Source organism: Manis javanica, chromosome 10 (genome assembly GCF_040802235.1).
Source record: "Manis javanica isolate MJ-LG chromosome 10, MJ_LKY, whole genome shotgun sequence".
NCBI lineage: Eukaryota > Metazoa > Chordata > Mammalia > Pholidota > Manidae > Manis > Manis javanica.
Genome location: NC_133165.1, coordinates 52119419 through 52140843, shown reverse-complemented (window position 1 = coordinate 52140843; position 21425 = coordinate 52119419). Strand labels below are relative to the sequence as shown.

The following is a 21425-nucleotide window of genomic DNA, read 5'->3' as shown; positions in this document are numbered from 1 at the left end:
GTTCTCTGCTATCTTGAAGCCATGCATTTGGTATGTTTTGCAAAGACTTGGTTCTGCCAAGATGGTTTTAATTATTTTTGCTGAAAGGAATAGACTCAAGAATTTGATCTCATTTTAGATGTGGCTTTCCCCAACTGGCCATTTTATGGAACTCCAGTAGTAAATATTGCCAGTGTACTTGGTCACTGTTGTATCAATCTTGGTTTTATTATCTGTTTGGGCAAATCGGTACAATCAGTGCCGTGTCCTGACTCTGACACTCTTTTCATGTTGTTTCAATATTTAATTTAGTTGTCTAAGACAATTTAACTATTTTCTTAAAAAGAAAAACTCTTACTCTTACACATTGCTTTGTTCTCTATTGCAAAATGCAAATTCAGTTTAACAACCAATTGAAGAAAATCCTTTCTTATTATCCATAATAAATTGCTCTAGGAAAAAAAAACAAGCCACGTATCTAAGAAAGCTTTGGACTACCTCATCTTCTACAGATTCTACTAATGTAGTGAGTGAGTTAGTAGTGAATGGGCTTGTGTATTGCATTCCCACCCCCACTCACATATACCACTCTAATACTTTATCTCCTTTCTGCTGTCAGAATCATCATAACTTTCTCTTGTCCTAAGTGGTATTATGGAGAATAATGACCCTAAGTGGGACAAAAGTATTTTTTGTTCCTAGTAACATACCTGTAAAAAAATTGTCTATGAGTATAGGTAATTAAAAAACTACCCACAATCCACCAGAGATTACCGCTATGAATAGTTTCTTGGGTATTCTTACATTCTGTTGTCTTTACATATAAAGAGAGAGTGTGTGTATCTATCTATCTATCTATCTATCTATCTATCTATCTATCTATCTATATATATATATATACACATATTGCATGTACACATATATGTATATATTATATGATGGGTGTGGCCTGCTTGGTTATTTTAACAAAAGCAAGATCATATGCATATCTGCTACTCCTTTCTTAAAAAGGAGTATTTATGATGGATAGCTTTGTCAGTAAATATAGATCTTTCTCATTTTTAATAGCTGTATAGTGTGTGTATTTGTGTATGTATCTCTTCCCTTGTTGATTTCCAAGTTGTTTAGAAGGTTTTTCCAAGTTTTTGCTATTACAAATAATGCTGCTATGAACTTAGTCCTTAGATAATAGAAACTGCCAAGTACCATAATAACCTGACATTCTAACTGAAGCATATCAGCTACTCTATTAAGGCAATTCATATATTTAAAAATACTATGGTTAAAACGTAGTAGCATTCAATAAGAGTTTGGAGAAAGTCACTAACATTAAATTCATGTTAAGTGTTTTTCCGTATGTCATCTTAATTCATTCTACTTCTAAGGAGAAGTGGAGACAGTATTTTATGTAGAATAGAAAACTATGGGTCACAAGGGTGAAAAATTTTCCCAAGGTTCCATAAATAGTAATTGGTGTGTCTGGTTTTCAGACCTAAGTTCCCTGACTTCAAATCTAGGACTACTTCTGCTGTCCCACGTTGCCAATTTGGCTAGTCTAAAGGAAATAAAAGTAGCTCGTCCCAGTTGCATGATTCCTTGGCTCACACATGAGCAGCTAAATCTATGGTTTGCTGCTTCTGCATGTGGAATGCAAACAATTATAAAAGGTAGCCCCTACTTAGAAACAGCCAGTGAATATTATATGTTTTGTTGAAAAAAAAAGTTTATGTTACTGTTTGTGTTTAATGTTCCATCATTCCCCTCTCATTGTCAACTTTTCTCTCTGCAGTTGTCGCTACATGTTATTTTATACTGCTAACCTCTTTGGTGACTAGATTATGTCACACATTGATTTTATTGGGACCCTATAGGAAATTGAGCACCCAGGGAAATTTTCCCAAACAAGTTATCCCCTGTTCCCCCTTTAACACTTTTTAAAAAAAGAAAAGAAAAGCAATCACCTAGATCCCTTCTGCCTTGATAGGAAATCTGTTGGTTATTGGGCTACCTTAGGGTTGTGCAGAGGTCCATGGCTCACACATGAGAAGTCCCCTCTAGTCGTTTGCCATCTGTCTACACTTACTACTGCTGAGACATCAACTGTCCCAGGCTGAATGGTACAGTAGTTCTGTGTCCATCCCATGCTTGAAGCATGTTCAGCTTTGGTGAACTGGAAACCCCTATGCTTGTGGACCTTCTCCCTGAATACACCGAGTACTCTCCTCTTAGGTCATGCCATCTCAAAGTGTTGCTACCAAACACTGAGCAGGTCCCTTTTCCCTCTGATTTTCTGATCTCTGGTATCTTGACCTTTGGGGACTACCTTCTCTCCTTTGGCTTCCATCAGAGGCATGTTTGCCTTGTACCCATGTCCTCTTCTTTGCTTAGAAATTTAAAAACCCCACCTCTTTTCATGGGGCTGATTGCACCCACTGGCTCCAGGACTGGACACAGAAGAAGCTGGGTCTGGCAAATCAAAAGTCATAGTGATTGTTTCAAGAATGAACATGTCATGTAACCAAGCCATGCCTGGGACTTTGCTGGAACTCCTGGGAAAGAGATGCTCTTTCTTCCCCAACATCTAGGGGGAAAACTTAGTGCTGCTGGTGTCCCAGTTTGCCAGCCACTCGTGAAGAGCCTGCCTAAGAATAAAGCCATCAGGAAGAAAGGAAGCTGAGAAATGGAGACAGCTTTCTGTTAACATCATTTTCGCCTTTGGATCAAGCCATGCCTCAAGGCAGAACTATCGCTGGATTTTTCTGTTATTTGAGCAAATAAATTCCCTCTTTTCTTAAGCCGTTTTGAGTTGGTTTCTGTCTCTTTTAACCCAAAAGATCTTGATACACTCCCACTTTCATCTTGACTTAAATACCTCCCTCACCTTCCGTGCTTTGGCATGTCATTTAATCTTTCAGTTAGCTTAGGCTTTTACACATAAAACACTGTTGACTTCAGGCTCCTCTACCTAACAAAAAACACCTGCTAACTGGCTTGAAATAAAGCAAAATACAAGCTAATACCAATATATCACATAGTAATACAGTCTTAGTCTGTTTGAACTGCTTCTAACAAAATACCACAGAGTAGGTGGCTTATGAAAAATAAATTTAATGAGATGTTAACTAGACTGATGGTGGTGATCATTTTCCTTATGTGTTGTACACCTTAGACTATTATGTGTCAATTATATCTTTTTTAGTGAACAAAAAGGTGTTTTAGATGCTGAAAACAAAATCATTAAAGCCACCACACTGCTTATTCCAACAAATGAGGACTACAGGGACTAAATATGACATATCACATAGTATTTGTCAATAAATTAAGAGCTTTGGAACTCAATTTTTTTCAGATTTAAAAAACAAGTACCTCTTGGAGGTACTTACACCATATATTATGTATCATCCTCATCAGAGACTGAGGCAGCATTCTATAATCACAAAATGCCTAAATATTCACATTAAGTGTAATAAAGAAAGACTGACTAGGTTCATGCCAGTTCAAGTTTTACCAGCAAATGAGCTTGCTGTGAACTTAAGAAGAAACTTTGTTTTTAGGGTCTTTTAAAGTCCCTAGATTCATACATTTTCCTTCTTTTTTATTGAAGTGTCATTGATACACAATCTTATGATAGTTTCACGTAAACAACACAGTGGTTTCAGCATTTGCCCATATTATCAAGTCCTCACCCCCTCTATATATGTTATAGAGTCATTAATTGTCTTCATGATGTAATACATTTTACTTTTGTGTCTATCTTACAGAAATAAAATCTCAGTGCACAAAGATGTAAAACAATGTTAACTGCAACATCGTTTTAAGAAAAGTTATTTCTCCCAGTTCTGGAGGCTGAAAGTTCAAGATCAGGGTGTCAGCATAGTTAGGTAAGGGCTGTCTTCTGGGTTGTAGACTTCCTATATCCTCCCATGTGGAAGAGGCTAGGAAGCTTTGTCGGCCATTTTCATAAAGGCACTAATCCCATTCGTGAGAGGTTTACCTTGCAACCCAGTTACCTTACAAAGGCCCCATCTGCTAATAACATCACTTTAGGGGGAAGGTTTCCAATGTGAGAACTTTGGGGTGGGGGGACAAAACATTCAGACCATAGCAAATATATTTTGGGTAATGGGACCAGGTAAAAGATCCTAAATACAGACCATGGAGGAGTTGACACTGATCAGGTCCCAAAAACCTAAGGTAAAAGAAAGACATTCAATACAAGCTGCATACAGTCTGAGGAGAGCTGAGAAAGTTGGTACCCACACGTAGCTTTCCTCTTGTTCATAAGGCCTGAAAATCTTACCTGCTTTATATGGCTGGCACAAATATATTCAGAGTATGTGTGTCATGTAAATTTAAGTAGAAAATTCATTAAGCAGTAACAATAACTTCAGTGTTGGGTTTTACCTCTTACAACACATTGAAAATCCATGTATCCAGGAGCAAAGGAAGTTGTAAGGGTGGTAAATTGTTTTTGGCCTCCATGTCTCCAAAAATGGTGCATCAAAGCCAGCCAGGCTCTTCTACCCAGGATTTACAATAAAATGGGCACAAAGACCCTCACCTCTTATTCAGAGTAGCCATTGGTCGGTTGCTGTCAGCCTCTTGTGACTCTTGTGTTCAACTTCCTTCCCTCTTTCTGATCCTCCTCCTCTCCTGGCTTGTTGGTGTTGACCAAAGGCCCTGGATCTACACATGCTGTTCTCAGTCCATGACTATTCTACCCAGAGTGACTAGTGGTAGGGAAGCACTTTCTATTTTGAGGGGTTTTGTTTCTCATCCGGCCTGTAGAAGCCACTGCTGGGGTCAACATCTGAAGGGGTTCTCTACCATACTATGATTACCCACAAGCAGTGCATGTTCTAAATTATAAAATTAAAAGTTCAGAAAGTGAACACATGTTGAGGAATGACCTGGATAAGATTAACTGCAGCTCCCTTAGCCACTTACAAGCTGGTTGACACTGGGTACATCACTTTGTCTCTCAACTTTGCGTAAAAGAAGTTGAAGAGGCCCCCAACTATGGACCAAAGGCTGGTTACATCATAATCACCTGGAGCCATTACTGAAGATTCATGTTCCCACACTTTGCCACAGTTCTGCATCAAACTCCCAGATGAGAATGTATGTATGTTTTCCTAGCAAATAGCCCAGAGGATTCTAATAGGCACCTGGGTTTGGGAACCACTGCAGTAGGTGATCTTTTCTGATGCTAAGAGGTCCCTGACCCTGCTGCTGTAGTACAGCTTTGGGTAGGTCTGGACCTGGCAGGGATTAACGGACTGCCACACCTCTCTCATGGAGTGTGTTTGGAGGACCCCAGGGAATCAGGAGGAAGAGAAGGTTACTGCCATTCACACGTCGCAGACGCTCTGCTATCTTTCTTCAGTTCTACCAGGAAGGCAGCAGGCACCAGGGCTCTACTGGTCTAAACCATCGTTTTCTGCTGACCCAGAGGCTCTGAAATTAGAAAAGAGGTCCAGATCCAGCTTGCAAGCTTCTGTGGGGTGGAAAAAAGCAGAGTGCCCAGGGAGAGGTTGTACTCAACAACAAAATGGTAATTTCTTCCCTGGGGTAAAGAAGGTTTTTCTCTATCCCTGCCTCAAGCTGCAGTGGTGCAGTCCGTTACCCGGGAGACCAGCTAACACTTCCCAGCAGTGCAAGCTCCACTGTTAAGTTGCTTGGAGGAGTTTGGAGGAACTAGAAGTGGAAACCAGGAAAAGCACAATCCTGGGATGACCAGAGATCCTTCTCCCAAAGATGGACAAGTAAATGCAGAAATGCAGGTAAGGGTGTCCCAAGAGTTGACTAGGTGGTAAGAGAAGGTTGGAGAGGCCCAGACACTAAGCTCTGGACTGGATGAGAAAGATTTAGGGAGCCTGGGGTCTTAAGTTTCTGCTCCCTACATGCCAGGCATTGTGCCAGGTGCTGGGGGTTCAACAGTAGACAAGGAAGTAAAGGGGCTGTTCTGGAGAAAGACCATGTCAACTTGGTGTGAGACAGCCAGGGGGCAGTAAGAGGAGGACATAATTTCCTTCGTGGGGGTTGGGAGTAGCAAATGGGTTTCAGGGAAGAGTTACTAGGTTTCTTTGTCAAATAGAAAGGGCAAGGGGCATTTCTAGAAGTAGGTCCAGCCTGTGCAAAGAAGGGTGTGAAATAGCAAGGTGTGTGTAAGTAGGGGTTGTGGGGCAACATAGAAGGCTGGAAGACAAGGAGAGGTAGGAACAGATCCTGATGGAATGATAACCTTGTGAAGGTTCGACTTGATTAGCGGTGGCCTTGAAGAGCCATGGCAGGGTTACAGACAGGGAGCCATATGAAAAACTCTGCATATCAGAAAACCATCCTGGCAGCAGATGTAAAATGGACTGGATGGGGGCAAGACTAGAGCTTATTTGGCACTTAAAAATGCAAACCCTGGGAATGACTTTATCCTGGATATTTAGAGAATCCTAGATCCAGTGGTTAACAAACCAGGAAATGCTGAAGGTTTTCTTTTATCCACTCATCAGGGCTTCTACTTCTCTCCTGGTTTGCATGACTCTTCCCCATCTGTGACCACTCTCCAGGGTAATGCGACTCACCTTTGTCTAAACCCTTAATCTGCTCTGAGTACATTCATTCAACAAATGTTTTTTGAGCAGCTGCTATGTTCTAGGCAGTGATCAAAAGGATTCTAGTAGTGAACATAGCTAAGTCCCTACCCTCACAGATCTTACTGCTAATGGGTAGATGGGTCGGGGAGAAAGAAGGAGAGACAGCCAGGAAGTAAATAAGTAAACATGTGGAATATCAGATGACAAAATGTGCTAGGGAGAAAACAAATCAGGGTGGAGGGGTTACTGTTTGAAATGGAGTAATCAAAGAAGACCCCTCTAATGAGGTTTCATTTGAGCAAATGCCTGAGGGTTAGAGTTGTGTCCTGTGCCCTTCAGCTCAGCCTCCCCAGTACCAGCTTTCTCTGGCACCTGCCAGACACTCTTAAATGTTCACGGAATGAACAATTGCTTAAGTGTCATATGCCAAAGTGCTTAAAGATGCAGCACATTTTTAATGGTATTCTACATTTTTATAGTATGTTCTATTTTGCAAAGCTTTTTTACATTCTCAGCTTCATTTGATCCACTTGGCAGGGAAGTTACTATTACCCCCGTTCCATTCTGCAGAAAAGGAACCCAAAAGTCCACTGCTCTTTCTAGCCTACCACTCTGCTTTGTTAGTTTTAGGCTGTCCAAATCATCCTCCATCACCCCACTAAGGTCATCTCAGAATCCAGTCCTGCAGGCCTCTGAATTCATTAAGTTCATTAATCACTCTCTGAAAAAGGGAACTGAAATATGGTGGGGTGTCTAACATTCTAGAGGCATTTGTATTTCAACAGTCTCTGCTACTTGAGTCTCCCAGCAAAGCATACTGAAGTAAAACCAGTTGTCTTTTAAGACATTGCCACATTAACCTGGTTCTTCCCAGATAACAGCATCCTCTGAGTAAAAGATTAAAGACCCAAAAGAGAAAAGCAAGTTGTCAACCATTAGCCTATTTAATGGTTTCAAAAGAACACACTCTAATGTTCATGCTACAACTCCATTTAGAGTTTCTTGCTGTGTGTCAGCCAATATTTTTTGGTTGCAAGTAAGAGAAAGCTATATGAGCTAGCTGATCCAAAAAAAAATAAGGAGTTATAAGGAATAGGGACATCTCATGGAACCCAAGAGCAGAAAAGGTAGTCAGTTCTCACAAGTACCTGGGATCAGTAATTAGAAATTCAAGAACCAAAGCATTTTCTCAAACTCCTTCCCCCCCTTCACCTCCCCACCTATTAAGATATTGTCAGCAGTCCCTGCTTTCATGTAACTTACAGTCTAATGGGAAAGAGACCCCAGTTTTAAAAAATCACACTAATGAATGTATGATTCTAAATTAAGTATGCTGCCAAAAGGAACACAGTTCTATGAAAGTTTACATAACACAAAAGAACCTGAAGTAGAGCAGGATGGTGGGAAGACTCCTGTGGAAGTGACATTTGAATTGAAATGTCAAGGATGAATGGGAGGAGAAGGGATGTTCCAGAGTAAAGACAGTACATGAAATGGCCCCATGGTTAAAGGAACTGTGTAGCATTCCTCCAAGGGAAAGGGGTTGGGACACACAGAGAGCAGTGGGAAAGCAGGAGAGGTAGGTGGGCAACAGCCAGACCTGCAGAAGGATCTCAGTCTGCATCCTAGAAAGAAAGTGTTAAGTTTGAACAGTGTTAAGCAGGAGGGAGAAGGGGGACCTGACATTGGGTTTGTGTTTTCAATAGATCACTGTGGCTTCAGAGAGAAGTGTAGGGGGCCAGTCAGGGTCTGCTGCATTTGCCTATGGCACAGAAGATGATAGCTTGGACATGAGGAATGTCAGTGGAGACAGATAAGTGGAGAGATTTGAGATAGGTTAAATGAACAATGTCAGGTGATAGAAAGGATATGTGGAATGAGGTGTCCAGAATAATTCCTAGGTTTCTGACTCAGAAGTGGATGGATAGTGGCTCTTTTTTCTAAGCTAGAGAACAATGAGAATAGGATAGGTTTGTAAGGCATATACATTCAATCTTGAACATGTTGAGTTTGAGCTACTCCAGATGGAAATATCTAATGTTAGTGAATACACAGAGGTCTGGAGTCAGAGTGAGAGGTCTAGGCTTTTGACATACAACTGGGTCTCATTGATATATACGTGGTCATTGAGGCCATGGACAAGGATAAGTTTGCCTAAGAAAAGAGGAGAAATTAAAGAGTATGCATGATTTAGCCTCAAGGAACTGACTTAAAATGCTCACACAGAGGAGGTTTAGCCTGCAAAGGAGATCGAAAGGGGCAGCAGAGAGGGAGGAGGAAGCCAGGAGAGAATAGCCCAGGGAAAGCAAGGCAGGGAATGAGCATTCATTCCACTTTCCTCTGAAGACAGTCTTTTTCACCAAATGCTCATGGTGGCCCCACAGCTCTTACTTCCAAATTCCAGAGAGAGGATCTGATTGATCCACCTTGTACCTGTCTACCACTGATGAAATGAGCTGTGAGGAGTGGGCTACAGGGACTCAGCCCTTTGAGTGCAGATGCAGTTCTCAAAGAGCTCAGCCTCATCTCACTATTTTTCCTCTCCCCTCCCCCTTCTTGAGATCATTACCATCACTTGCCATCCTCTCTGCCTAGTGCAGCCTTCACACACTTTTAACACGGCCACCTTCTTGCTATCCTTCAAGGTCTTAAGTTCAAGTCACCTTCAAGGACCACCTTAGCCATGCAAAGTAGATCCCTTTCCTGATTACTTGCTATCATACCATCATGTTTACTACTTTCTTAGCATTTTCTACAATCTATAATTACTATATTTAATTTTTAACATCAGTCTCCCCCTCTAGAATGGAAGCTCTGCAAGGACAGGTGTCTAGCTCAGGGGTTCTTATCTGGGAATGATTGTTCCTGCAAGGAGACATTAGGACAGGTCTAGAGACATTTTTGGTTGTCACAAGTTGGGGCAGGGCTGCTGCTGGCATCAAGTGGGCAGAGGCCAGGAGGCTGCTGAACATCCTGCAGTTCCCAGGACAGGACGGCCCCACAGCACAGACTTACCCTGTCCAAAATGGCAAAGTGCCGAAGGTGAGAAACCTTTGTTATCTTGTCACTGTTGTATCTTTAGCATCTAGCACAAAGCCTGATACCTAGCATGTATTCAGTAAATATTTACTGAATGATAAGTTGAAGAAGTTGAGCAAATATAGATGCATTTACACTTCTCTTTTCTGACATTCTTCTCCTCCACAGGAAAATAAGCATTGGGTGTTTTCATAATGGCTATGCATACTAGTCATGTCTTCCATGGCCGAGATAATAAATTTCTGGAAGATCATTGGTAAGCAGCTTCTCTAATTTTTCATCTCTGATTTTTAATATGTCCCTCCTTCTGCTGACTTTGGGCCTCATTTGTTCTTCTTTTTCCAATCTCAATAATTGTGACTTTAGAGTATTCATTTGGGATTGTTCTTCCTTCTTTAAATAGGCCTGGATTACTATATACTTCCCTTTTAGAACTGCCTTCACTGCATCCCACAGAAGTTGGGGCTTTGTGCTGTTGTTGTTATTTGTCTCCATATATTGCTTGATCTCTATTTTAATTTGGTCATTGATCCATTGATTATTTAAGAGCATGTTGTTAGGCCTCCGTGTGTTTGTGAGCCTTTTTGTTTTCTTTGTACAATTAATTTCTAGTTTTATACCTTTGTGGTCTGAAAAGTTGGTTGGTGGAATTTCAATCTTTTTGAATTTACTGAGGCTCTTTTTATGGCCTAGTATGTGGTCTATTCTGGAAAATGTTCCATATGCACTTGAGAAGAATGTGTATCCTGCTGCTTTTGGGTGTAGAGTTCTGTAGATGTCTATTAGGTCCATCTATTCTAGTGTGTTGTTCAGTGCCTCTGTGTCCTTACTTATTTTCTGTCTGGTGGATCTGTCCTTTGAAGTGAGTGGTGTGTTGAAGTCTCCTAGAACAAATGCATTGCATTCTATTTCCTCTTTTAATTCTGTTAGTATTTCTTTCACATATATGGGTGCTCCTGTATTGGGTGCATATGTATTTATAATGGTTATATCCTCTTGTTGGACTGACCCCTTTATCATTATGTAATGTTCTTCTTTATCTCTTGTTACTTTCTTTGCTTTGAAGTCTATTTTGTCTGATACAAGTACTGCAACACCTGCTTTTTTCTCCCTGTTGTTTGCATGAAATATATTTTTCCATCCCTTGACTTTTAGTCTGTGTGTGTCTTTGGGTTTGAGGTGAGTCTCTTGTAAGCAGCATATAGATGGGTCTTGCTTTTTAATCCATTCTGTTACTCTGTATCTTTTGATTGGTGCATTCAGTCCATTTACATTTAGGGTGATTATTGAAAGATATGTACTTATTGCCATTGCAGGCTTTAGATTCATGGTTACCAAAGGTTCAAGGGTAGCTCCTTTACTATCTAATCTTCTAACTTAACTTGCTTATTAAGCTATTACAAACACAGTCTGATGATTCTTTATTTCTCTTCCTTCTTATTCCTCCTCCTCCATTCTTTATATGTTAGGTGTTTTAATCTGAACTCTTTTGTATTTCCTTTGACTGCTTTTGTGCATAGTTGATTTTATTTTTTTTTTTGCCTTTAGTTAGTATTTGGTTGGTCTGCTTTCTTTGGTGTGATTTTATTTTCTATGGTGACATCTATTTAGCCTTAGGAGTGCTTCCATCTAGAGCAGTCCCTTTAAAATATACTGTAGAGGTGGTTTGTGGGAGGCAAATTCCCTCAACTTTTGCTTCTCTGGTAATTGTTTAATCCCTCCTTCATATTTAAATGATAATCGTGTTGGATACAGTATTCTTGGGTAAAGGCCCTTCTGTTTCACTACATTAAATATATCATGCCATTCTCTTCTGGCCTGTAAGGTTTCTGTTGAGAAGTCTGATGATAGCCTGATGGGTTTTCCTTTGTAGGTGACCTTTTTTCTCTCTCTGTCTGCCTTTAATACTCTGTCCTTATCTTTGATCTTTGCCATTTTAATGATTATATGTCTTGCTGTTATCCTCCTTGGGTCTCCTGTGTTGGGAGATCTGTGGGCTTCCATGGTCTGAAAGACTATTTCCTCCCCCAGTTTGGAGAAGTTTTCAGCAATTATTTCTTCAAAGACACTTTCTATTCCTTTCTCTCTCTCTTCTTCTAGTACCCCTATAATAGGAATATTGTTGTGTTTGGATTGGTCACACAGTTCTCTTAATATTCTTTCATTCCTGGAGATCCTTTTATCTGTCTCTGCCTCAGCTTCTCTGTATTCCTGCTCTCTGATTTATATTCCACTTAATGGCCTCTTGCACCTCATCCACTCTGCTCTTAAGTCCTTCCGGAGATTGTTTTATTTCTGCATTCTCCCTCCCAACTTTATCCTTTAGCTCTTGCATATTTCTCTGTAGGTCCATCAGCATGGTTATGACCTGTATTTTTATTTCTTTTTCAGGAAGATATGTTAAATCTATCTCCCCCAGTCCTCTCTCAGGGGTTGTCTGGGTGATTCTGGACTGGAACAAATTCTTCTGCCTTTTCATGGCAATAGAGGTAATTGTAGGCAGGTGGCATGTGTATCAGCTGAGAGAACAAAGTCCCTTCCTGCTTGCTGGTCACCTTGCCTTTCTCTGCTGCCTGTGCTGATTACCCACACACCGGGAGCAGGCTCCAGGTTAATTTTCTGAGCTGCGGCTGGTGGGGCAGCCCAGAGCTCTGCGGGGAGTGGCAGGCATGCCGGGTGTGCTCTCCTGCGAGAATGGTGCCCCTTCACACCTCTGCTTGAGTAGGGCAGCTGTGCACCAGCGGCGGCCCCAGGTCTGACCTGGGTGGCTGCGCACTGGGAGGAGGCTCTGGGCAGCTGCTGTGGGCGTGGCCACTCCCAGGCTGCTCTGCCGGGGCCACGCAGGAGGGAGGATGAGCAGCAGGCTGCTTATCGCCATGAGGGACTTCAGAGCTGCATTGCCACCCAGGGGGTTAGGGCGCCTGAAGTTCCCCGGGATTCCCAGCTGCTGGCCTGAGTATGCCAGGATGGTTCTGTCCAGCTGTAAGACCCCTGTCCCTTTAAGACTTTCAAAAAGCACTCACTTTTCTTTTGTCCCAGGGGAGCCAGCTTCAGGGACCTGCTCACAGGTTTTACTGTTCCATTTCCCTAATATCCAGCACACCACGCACTGTGTGTCTGTGCTCCCAGTGTGGATGACTAGGGCTGGGTATTTAGCAGTCCTGGGCTTCCACTCCCTCCCCACTCTGACTCCTCTCCTCCCACCAGTGGGCTGGAATGGGGGGAGTACTTGGGTCCCAGGAGGCTGTGGCTTATATCTTACCCCCTTTGTGAGGTGCTGAGTTCTCGCAGGTGTAGATGTAGCCTGGCTGTTGTACGGTATCCTCTGGTCTCTCTGTTAGGCATAGTTTTATTTGTTGTATTTTCAAAAATATATATGGTTTTGGGAGGAAATTTCCCCTGCCCTACTCATGCCGCCATCTTCCCCCTGGTTCCACAGCTTCTCCAATTTTTCAAATGAAAACAACAATATTTTGCTCATGGGAGTTAAGGGGGAAACATACCCATCTTAAAGTACGACTGGGTAAATGATCATCATATCATCTTATGCTTGAAGGCTTCAGTTTTCTAACTAACAAAACAGTAGAATATAATGTCTTATGAAGCTGGAGTCCACATTTTATCAGGACTCTGCAGGAGCCCTTCCCCGTTACTGCAAAGAAATAGAAAGGTTTCTGGAGGCCCTGGCAGTATGGAGTCAATGTCCAGGGCTGGGGCATTGATCAAATCACTTTATGTTTTGTAGCATGAGGAGAAACAATGACAGACATGCAAAGAAGCAATTGAACCAGAAGGATATCAGTGGACTTGGCCCAAATCCAGACAATGGACTTCTGGTTACACATGTTAACCAGACCCAGGACTTACTGGTAAAAACCATAGTGCTTTCACTAACTCACAGTGCCCACTAAATCAGAGTCAGAGGATACAGAATGTATTAAATTCTGGGTATTTATTTCTTCACAAAGGATCTCAGGACTAAAGAAAAATTAGTGAAGCATTCATCTCTAATCTCCCAACTTCAGAAATGACTGAAGAATATACTGTTTATAGAAATTTTATAGCCTTCTTAGCTATATCATTAAATATTTAGGAACATATGAAGATTTTGTCCATGTTATCAAAGCTTGAAGACTAAGAAATTGAATTCTAAAATTCCCCTTCATGAGATTTATTTTTCTTTTAGGATTCCCTAACATCTAGCTTAAAAAAAAAAAAAGTTTCAGGAAATGCTATCAGAGCAAGAGAATTATTGCAGGAGAATTAGCCTCTAGAATAACCAGAATTGTGGTTGACTGACCCCCAAGGTATTAGCTGTTTTCCCGTTAAGGGTGAGGGGAGTGTCTAGAAATCAGAGTTCATCCTAACACAGAAGCTATTGTCATAAGGGGTTGTCAGGTGCAAACCTGGCCTATAACAACCTACATAATCTACACTAAGGTTTAAAGATGATATCTTTACAATGATTATCAAAAACAACACAGTTTTTATGCTGGTAATTAAACAATCAGGAAAGTAGTCCTGTTTTACTTTTCTCAAGTATTGGCATTTATGGGAAAGCAAGTTTAATTAAAAAGAAGTGAGGAAATGTCAATCATCTTGCGATTCTGAAGGATTCTTTCAATGACTTCAGATGTTGATTATATGAGTCTAATTTCCTATCAAATTCATGACTTCTCAGGTATAAAGGACCACACCTACACTTATCAGCCACAGCTGGGGCCTCCTTTTCTTCATAAATGAATAGCAGTGGGAAAGAGGGAGAGGTTTGCCCCAACACAAAGATCTTAACTATTCTCAATGTAAAACACATACTTTAGAATATATTGAGTATGCCCTGCAGTCAAAATCTATAATGTGCTTAATAGTGACCTTCAAATATTAGTAATGCGAAATCCATGTCCTAAAACGTGATGAATCATTTCAAATGCAAATAAAGTGAAAATAAGTAAGTTGAATTATAAGTCTTCCAAGCTCAGTGTCATCGGCCAAAGACATGGCTGAGTCCTGAAAGATGAAAAGAGTGGCATCTAGTGTTCGTATGAGGTAGCTCAGTGTTTCCCCTAGTGGGAACCAGACTGCGATTTTAGGTGGTTGGGTTCCAGAGCAGTTTCTTTTACTTTGCACAGAATCACCTGGGGAGAACGTTATCTTTGCAGTCAGTTCTCTTGCAATCCTTCATGAAGGTGGTCACAGTTTGGTGCTAATTTAAAGGCAGTATAGTGTGGTTGTGAGCATGACTTGAGCAAAACTGCTTGGGTTTGAATCCCGGCTGTACCATTGAGTAGTCATGTGACTTTTTTAATTTAATTACTTAATCTCTAGGCCTCTGTCTCCTTTTCAGTAAAATGGAGTTAATGGTGGAAACCACTTTGTAGAATTAAATGAGTTCGTATATGGAAAGTACTTGACACATAGAGATGCTATTTAAGTGTTCACTAATTATCCATGTTTTTCACACATCTTCAATACTTGCTAATTTCCCTTTGAAACAGAGGGTGAGCAGGCCTCAGGCACAGAACTTACAGTGCACAATACTATCTACCTAGACTATAATAATAGCAGCATTTTATTTTCACTGTCTTTGTTTCAGTTTGACCACACTTTCTATGTATGACCAAACATAAGGGGAAAATAAGGATCATTGTCAAGAAGTGTTTGTACTATTCTGTGCCAGAGCTTCACAAGGTCCATGTTACAGGGGAAGAAAGAGACATGTGACTTATGTAGCATCACAAAGCTCATGAATGGAGAGCCCAGTGTATGGCATTCCGTTCTTCTCTCCTACTCTTCTCTACACTTTATTCTTTCTGTAGCCTCTGTCCTGTCTAATGGAGCTCAGCCAGCAACAGCAGAGAGTTTTCAACTCCTCGTCCACCACTTCACCCAGTGCAGTGAGAGCCCTGGCCAATAACACCCAAGCAGAACCCACTGAGGGGTCAAGCAGATGCCAGAAACAGGTGAAGCCGACATTGAATCTAGACTGGGGACCCGGTGGGGTAACACACAAACAGCAGTGGTTGTCCTGGAAGCTCTTGCAGAAGCCTGGTCTGACCCAGGCCTTGCACCCCTTTCCAGACTCTTCTCGTGTCACACCACCCTGTATTCACTACACTCCAACCACAGTGACCACCTTTCTGTTCTTTAAGCGCTCTGACCCCTCCCCACTTCAGTCTCTGCCTGGAATGTGTTTTCCCACTGTGCATAGGGCTCAGCTCAAATGGGCCTCCTCTGCCCCCTGCCCAGTGGAGTGATCTCCCATCCCCACCATAGTCATTTTCTAGCACATTTCCCTGCTCCATTTTCTTAATAGAATGTTCCTTTCTGAAATCATGTACATCAATTTCTTCTTCAGTCCATCTACCCCACTAGAAGGTAAGCTCCAAGAAGGCAAGAACATCTCTCTCTTGTTTGCACAGGAACAACACCTCATTCATAGTAGGGCTCAGAAACTCCTATTGCAAAAAGGAAGAAGTACTGGCCTCCAGGAGAGGCGAGCAAGGCAAAGTGGGCTCAAACCCTATGTCAGCTCTCTCTACCTTCTGCTCCCAAAAAGCATGGCCACTGCTGAACGCTGCCACGAATGACTTCCGCTCCACCACCAAGGCCTCCACCCACATCCTGAGCTTAGCACTGGGAAGGGGATAGAGGAGTCACTAGGTACAAGCAAGGGGGCGCAATCCATCTTGTGGCCAGACTCCTGTGATGGACAGGAAATTCTTTGAAGTATCCATTCCTCCTGATTCTGGCCTCTGGAATGGGTAGGATAAGCCTATTCCCTCCTCCATCAGTCCCTGCAAATGTTTGTGGAGGACCCCTCAGACTGATAGGGAGGCAACTCATACACCCACAAAAACACAGAGAGTACAAATGTGAAAATAAAACAGCAAATGGGCAGCGGCAATTTATTCAGAACTTGCTATAGCAAGGGGGTCAGCCACCTTTGTTTAGCAGAGACTCAAAGGCAGGTAGGGGAGTAGGAAACCTTTATAGTGGGGAAAAAAGAAAAGGAGGAGGGAAGCTTCAGGGAGGTGCTGAAGGCAGTTGTTGGCCTGGGGAAGCTGGAGGTGGGCCAACTAGAAGCCAGGCGTCTCATGTAATTGGTTTGCGGTTTAACTGGCTTCCTCGGGTTGGTCGTGAGCTGAAGATAGGATTGAAAGTTAGGAAAGCTCGTAGTCCTTGCAGAGTCCTGATCCTTCTGGGCCAGTTGCTGTACAGCTGTGGTTTGGCTTCATGCACTGGTTGCTGTAGGTTGTGGGCCAGAGTCCCATGGTCATATACAGTCAGGCCATTGTATGTGTGTATACTCAGTCTCTCACAAGGCAGGATGTGGTGAGTGACCCTTGAACTGTCTAGCCACATTAGGGGATGAGGTGAGGAATGAGGATGGTATTTCCAGGGCAACAGGCCCAGAGCACAGGCCTCAGCAGTCATCTGTTTCCTCAGCAAGGCAAGTTCTTAAACAAACTGCTTTCAGGTGGGACCACTCAGAGCTGGCAACCCGTGGGTGTCCATGTGGAGGGAACTGTGGGTGTCCTCAGGCTTGCACTCTCTTTCCGCAGTTTACTGTTTGACTCTGAAACCAATGGGTTTCAGCCCCAGGCAAGTTCACTATAAATTCAATGAGACCAGAGAAATGACAGTGGATCCTTCTTGGGGTGAAAGGGTTTATACCCAACTTTATTTCCACTGTGGCAGGTCAATCACTAGAGTCCTGTCTACTCTGAGCAAGTCTGCATGCAGCAAGCCAGTCTCTGCCTCTGGTCCTCTCTACCCCGCAGCCACTGCTCTCTCTGCTCTCCTGCAGCCTTGCAGCCGTGCCACCGTGTCACCCAGAGCGCTGAGCGGAGCTCTTTACATTGAGTCAGTAACAACATATTGCCCACACGTGTGTGTGAGCTAGCCAACCAGGGCCAGGTGAGAATCCTGGCCCTAGGAACCTTCACTTTATCTGCACTCTGGTTTCTATCTCACAGAGGCTGCAAGGAGATGAGACCCAGCCTTCAGCTTGGGAAGACTTGGAAGATTGGCTTTCAACGCACAGTTTGAAGTTTGAGAGGCTCACCTTGGCTGACCTGATAAGCCAGGGCACAGCCCTCCTGTAAGTCTGAAGCCATTTCCCTCACCCCAAGCCTGCGTGATGCACCCAGTCCCCAGGCCTGTAGACCCCTTCACAGACTTTGCTTCTTCAGGGAGGAGGGCAGCAATGTCAAGAGGAAAATGCACTTTTCCACCCAGATCGTCCACCAATTTGAATCAAGGCTTTCTGAGTAAGTATGTTTCTCCATGTCCTTTCAACACCTGCAGAGCTCAAGCTTTACTGCGTTTCAGCAGTCTGAAAGTAACTTTGTTCAAACAACAATTTCTGGGGGACCTTGTGGGGTCTCTTCCTACTTCTAGCCCCCATTTCCTTTTCTCAGATAAAGAGGTTGGACCATCTCAGTTTTTTCTCAGCCTTTTAAAACCTGTGGTCCCTTTGGATGAACACATAAAACCTCACAGCTTCACTTGCCGTGAACCGTTAAGAGTGACCACTTCAGTAACAAAGTGGTTGGGTTCAGACATTTGCAAATGTATGTCAAAAGTATGCTGGCTCCCATTCCCAAGACAGTTTTGAGAGCGCATATATATTCCATCCCCACTATAGCAACACATGACCCATGGCTGCTGTTTGCCTGAGGCTTCCTAAATGGTTATAACCAACATTTATTAATGTGTCAGGAATTCTAAGGATTGCATGCATTTTCTTATTTAATCCTCACAAGAACTCAAAATACAGTTACCCACAAGCCAGTTAACCAAAAGTTCATGGCTAACTGACCAATTTGCCAGATTTATCAAAACGTGTTAACTGTAACTTTTATAGCAATTTTTATGGGGTTGGAAGGTTTAAACAGGAAGAAGTCTGCAATATTTTGATTGATTGGTTTTAATTATGAAGCCAGCATTTTAAGGAATGTTCAAATCTATTCAATTAATTGGCCATTTGGCAAATGGGTTTTCAGGGAATTGGCTTTCGGTGCATTGACTTGGCAAATTGACCTGGATAGAGTCCTATTACTATCTTCATGTTAGAGATGATGACACTGGACTCAGAGAGATTACCACACCTGTCCAAGGTCACACAGCTAGTCAATAGCAGAGCTGGATGTCAAGGACAAGCATGTCTCATTTTGAAACTCACATTCTTAGTTCTTTCCATGGCTTAAAACTCTACCCACCACCCACTGCCCCACGATTTCATATTCAAAGGCCTTCCTTTCCCTTCTCTAAGCTCCCAGATCCGACCTGCTCCCAATGAAGGTAATTCAGTTAAATTCAAGGGATGAGTACTTATCTTTAACATCTGTTACATGCTTGTGTCCAACCAGCCATTGGAATGGTTTGCAATAAGGGGACTTCAAAAAAGATGTTCCCCTGACTACCTTTTGGAAACTAAGTTTTTTTGTTAATTGGTCCACTGAGAACCTGCTGCTGAACTGCCTCAATTGTGCATTTATGACATCTCCAGGACACTAGGAAAACTCATTTGAGAAGAGCAAGAGTGTTCCTCTACCTCCCTCATGAGAACACTTCATCACAGACCTCACCCCTTGTTCCACCGAACGTCAGTCTACACTGCACGTTGCATCACCAAAAGGTGGCATCCACACACTTGATCTCTTTCATGATGCTCTGTGTTCTGTACTCCTGAAAAAACCAATACCTTCTGTTTTCTCATTGCTATATTTTGCCTTATATTGTCCTAAGGTCTTAGAATCGTTATCAAAAAGATTCCACCTGCACCTTCCTTCCTTGTGTGCATGGCTATAGCTCAGTGATGAAGCTGACCTTGGGTGACAAGTCTTTCTGGTGTTTTGACAGAGTTATTGAACTCTACCAACAGAGACTCCAGTGGCTCACAGAAGACAGCAAGAAGGTAAGCGAAAAGGATTTCATTCTTTGCCCGTTCCACTCATTCCATCTGTATTTGTTAGAATCCTTTCAGCTGCAAATGGTAGACCTCCACCTTCAACTGGCTTCAACTAAAAATGGAATTTCTTGACCTACCCAAATGAAAAACCCAGACACAGCTGTATCCAGGGGCTCCAGTGGTATCATCTCTTTGTCTCAGTGCTCTCCTTTCTTCTGGGCTAATTTTATTCTTGGGAATTCTTTCCCCAGTCTTGGGAAGGTGGTCACAAGAAGCTCTAAGCTTACAGGTCACCAGATGAAGTGACATATAGAAAGGGACCTCCCCTACCTTTCCCAGTACACCCTCCCAAATCCTGGGATTGACTCTCATTGGACCAGTTTAGACCAGTCACCACAGGGATATGATATACCACCTGACTAGGCCTGGAACTAGAGAACGGGGGAAGTGGGGAGATGGGGTAACCCCCACCAAACCTCATGGATTGAGAAAGAGAGGCATATGGTTGCACTTGGAAAGCCAGAGGGCTGTTTCAGAAAAGGAAACAGATCCTGGGCAGGTAAGAATGGCAGGTGTCCCCTTGACCATTTACCCTCAGACTCATAGTGAGATTTATAAGACTGAGGCTGATCATCTGGACATAGCTTTTCTTGAAAGTCTTAGTAAATATTTTCCTCAAACTTGAAGGGTAGAAGAGTGATTGTGAGAAAATTCACCTTTCCTTTGCTTTCTTATTTGTTTTAGCCTATTTTCTCCCAACTGATACTTTTCTGGCTCACCATTTGTTTCACCTAAGGCAATCCTCAACGCTTGTTTTAAACCCTAGGACAGACAGATGCTGAAATTCATGCTCCCCTCTCCCAACCCCCATCTCTACACAGGACCAGGAGGTAATAGAATGGTGCTCAGGCCACCCTTCCGGCCAATTCCAGGGTACAGCCTATATCTCAGATCCAAAACCACCCTTGCTGGCTTAGACTGGTCAGCAGATGCTTGTCGCAGTGGTGGCACACCCCCTCTGGCTGCACACTGTAACCCAAGCAGAAGGAACCCAGAGGGATGAAATCCTCACGTTCTCCAAAAGCATCCACCTAGGGGCTATTGTTCTCATCTACTCACCCCCATCACACCTGTCCTGGCACTTTTAACAAAGGGGACAGCAACAGCTAGGCCCTTCTCCCCCAGACCCTTTCTGATGGAGCTGCAGAGGAGCCATGAAACAGGCTCAGACTGGACTCCATGGAAGCAAACACACGAGTCCTCCAGGTGCTGAGCAGCCTAGGGTGATAGATAGCCATCACTGCACCCAATTCCCAGCCCTGCTGTTGCAAGTCCATAGGCAAGTGGCCTCTCTCCTCTGCGTGTCTGTTTCCATATCTACAGAGGATAAAAGCAGGGCTTATAAACTAGTGAGACGAGTGTAAATCTGGCTCACAGCCATGTTTTTATTGGCCACTTAAATTCAAATAATATTTTTGATATAGCTTCAAATAATTCAGAATCTTTTTTGAATTAGTTGCAAGATTTAAAATCCTGATATTTCATATTTATGTCTATTTCTGTTCTTCTCTTGAAAAATGGGACTATCTGGCATCACTGGGCTCCAGTTCCTTCTTATGTATTTATCCAGTTATTTCCACTGGTTAAATGTCTAGAATTTCAGTGGCTAGGTGTAAGGGAATGCATATTTTCAATTATAAAAGCTGTAAAGACTGTTTCCTTAAATTTTAAAAGGATTAGAAATTTGGTCCCCAAATTTTAACTCCTGGTCCCTGAGGACTGGCAATGTCCTAGGAAGCCTCATATTTTGCGTCATGAATGTAACAAATGTTGACTGGATGACTATTACATATCAGACACTGTTCCAGGATCGGGGGCATAAAGATGACCAATACAAAGCC

At 42.7% G+C, this 21425-nt stretch overlaps 2 protein-coding genes across 10 annotated transcripts in view; both read left to right on the top strand.

Moving 5' to 3' along the window:
- MOSMO (modulator of smoothened) overlaps positions 1-5077 on the top strand; it is a 96095-nt gene extending 91018 nt beyond the window's left edge. The window contains exon 3 of one of the 2 annotated variants that reach the window (XM_073215463.1): positions 3741-5077. In XM_073215463.1, the coding sequence (XP_073071564.1) occupies positions 3741-3769 (29 nt within the window). In that variant the 3' untranslated portion in view covers positions 3770-5077. Of the gene's footprint in view, positions 1-2564; positions 2775-3740 lie in introns of those variants that run through there. The other variant, XM_036992389.2, reaches the window with a different exon arrangement.
- A 521-nt stretch (positions 5078-5598) lies between these two features.
- VWA3A (von Willebrand factor A domain containing 3A) overlaps positions 5599-21425 on the top strand; it is a 53669-nt gene continuing 37842 nt past the window's right edge. For 5 of the 8 annotated variants that reach the window (XR_012122281.1, XR_012122280.1, XM_073215460.1 and 2 more), the window contains exons 1-6: positions 5599-5762; positions 9780-9867; positions 13357-13480; positions 17588-17712; positions 17804-17881; positions 19476-19530. Coding sequence is in view for 6 of the 8 variants with exons in the window: in XM_073215460.1 (XP_073071561.1) it covers positions 9806-9867; positions 13357-13480; positions 17588-17712; positions 17804-17881; positions 19476-19530 (444 nt within the window). In the remaining 2 variants the exon portion in view is untranslated. Of the gene's footprint in view, positions 5763-9779; positions 9868-12002; positions 12101-13356; positions 13481-17587; positions 17713-17803; positions 17882-19475; positions 19531-21425 lie in introns of those variants that run through there. The other 3 variants (XM_073215457.1, XM_073215459.1, XM_073215461.1) reach the window with 3 other exon arrangements.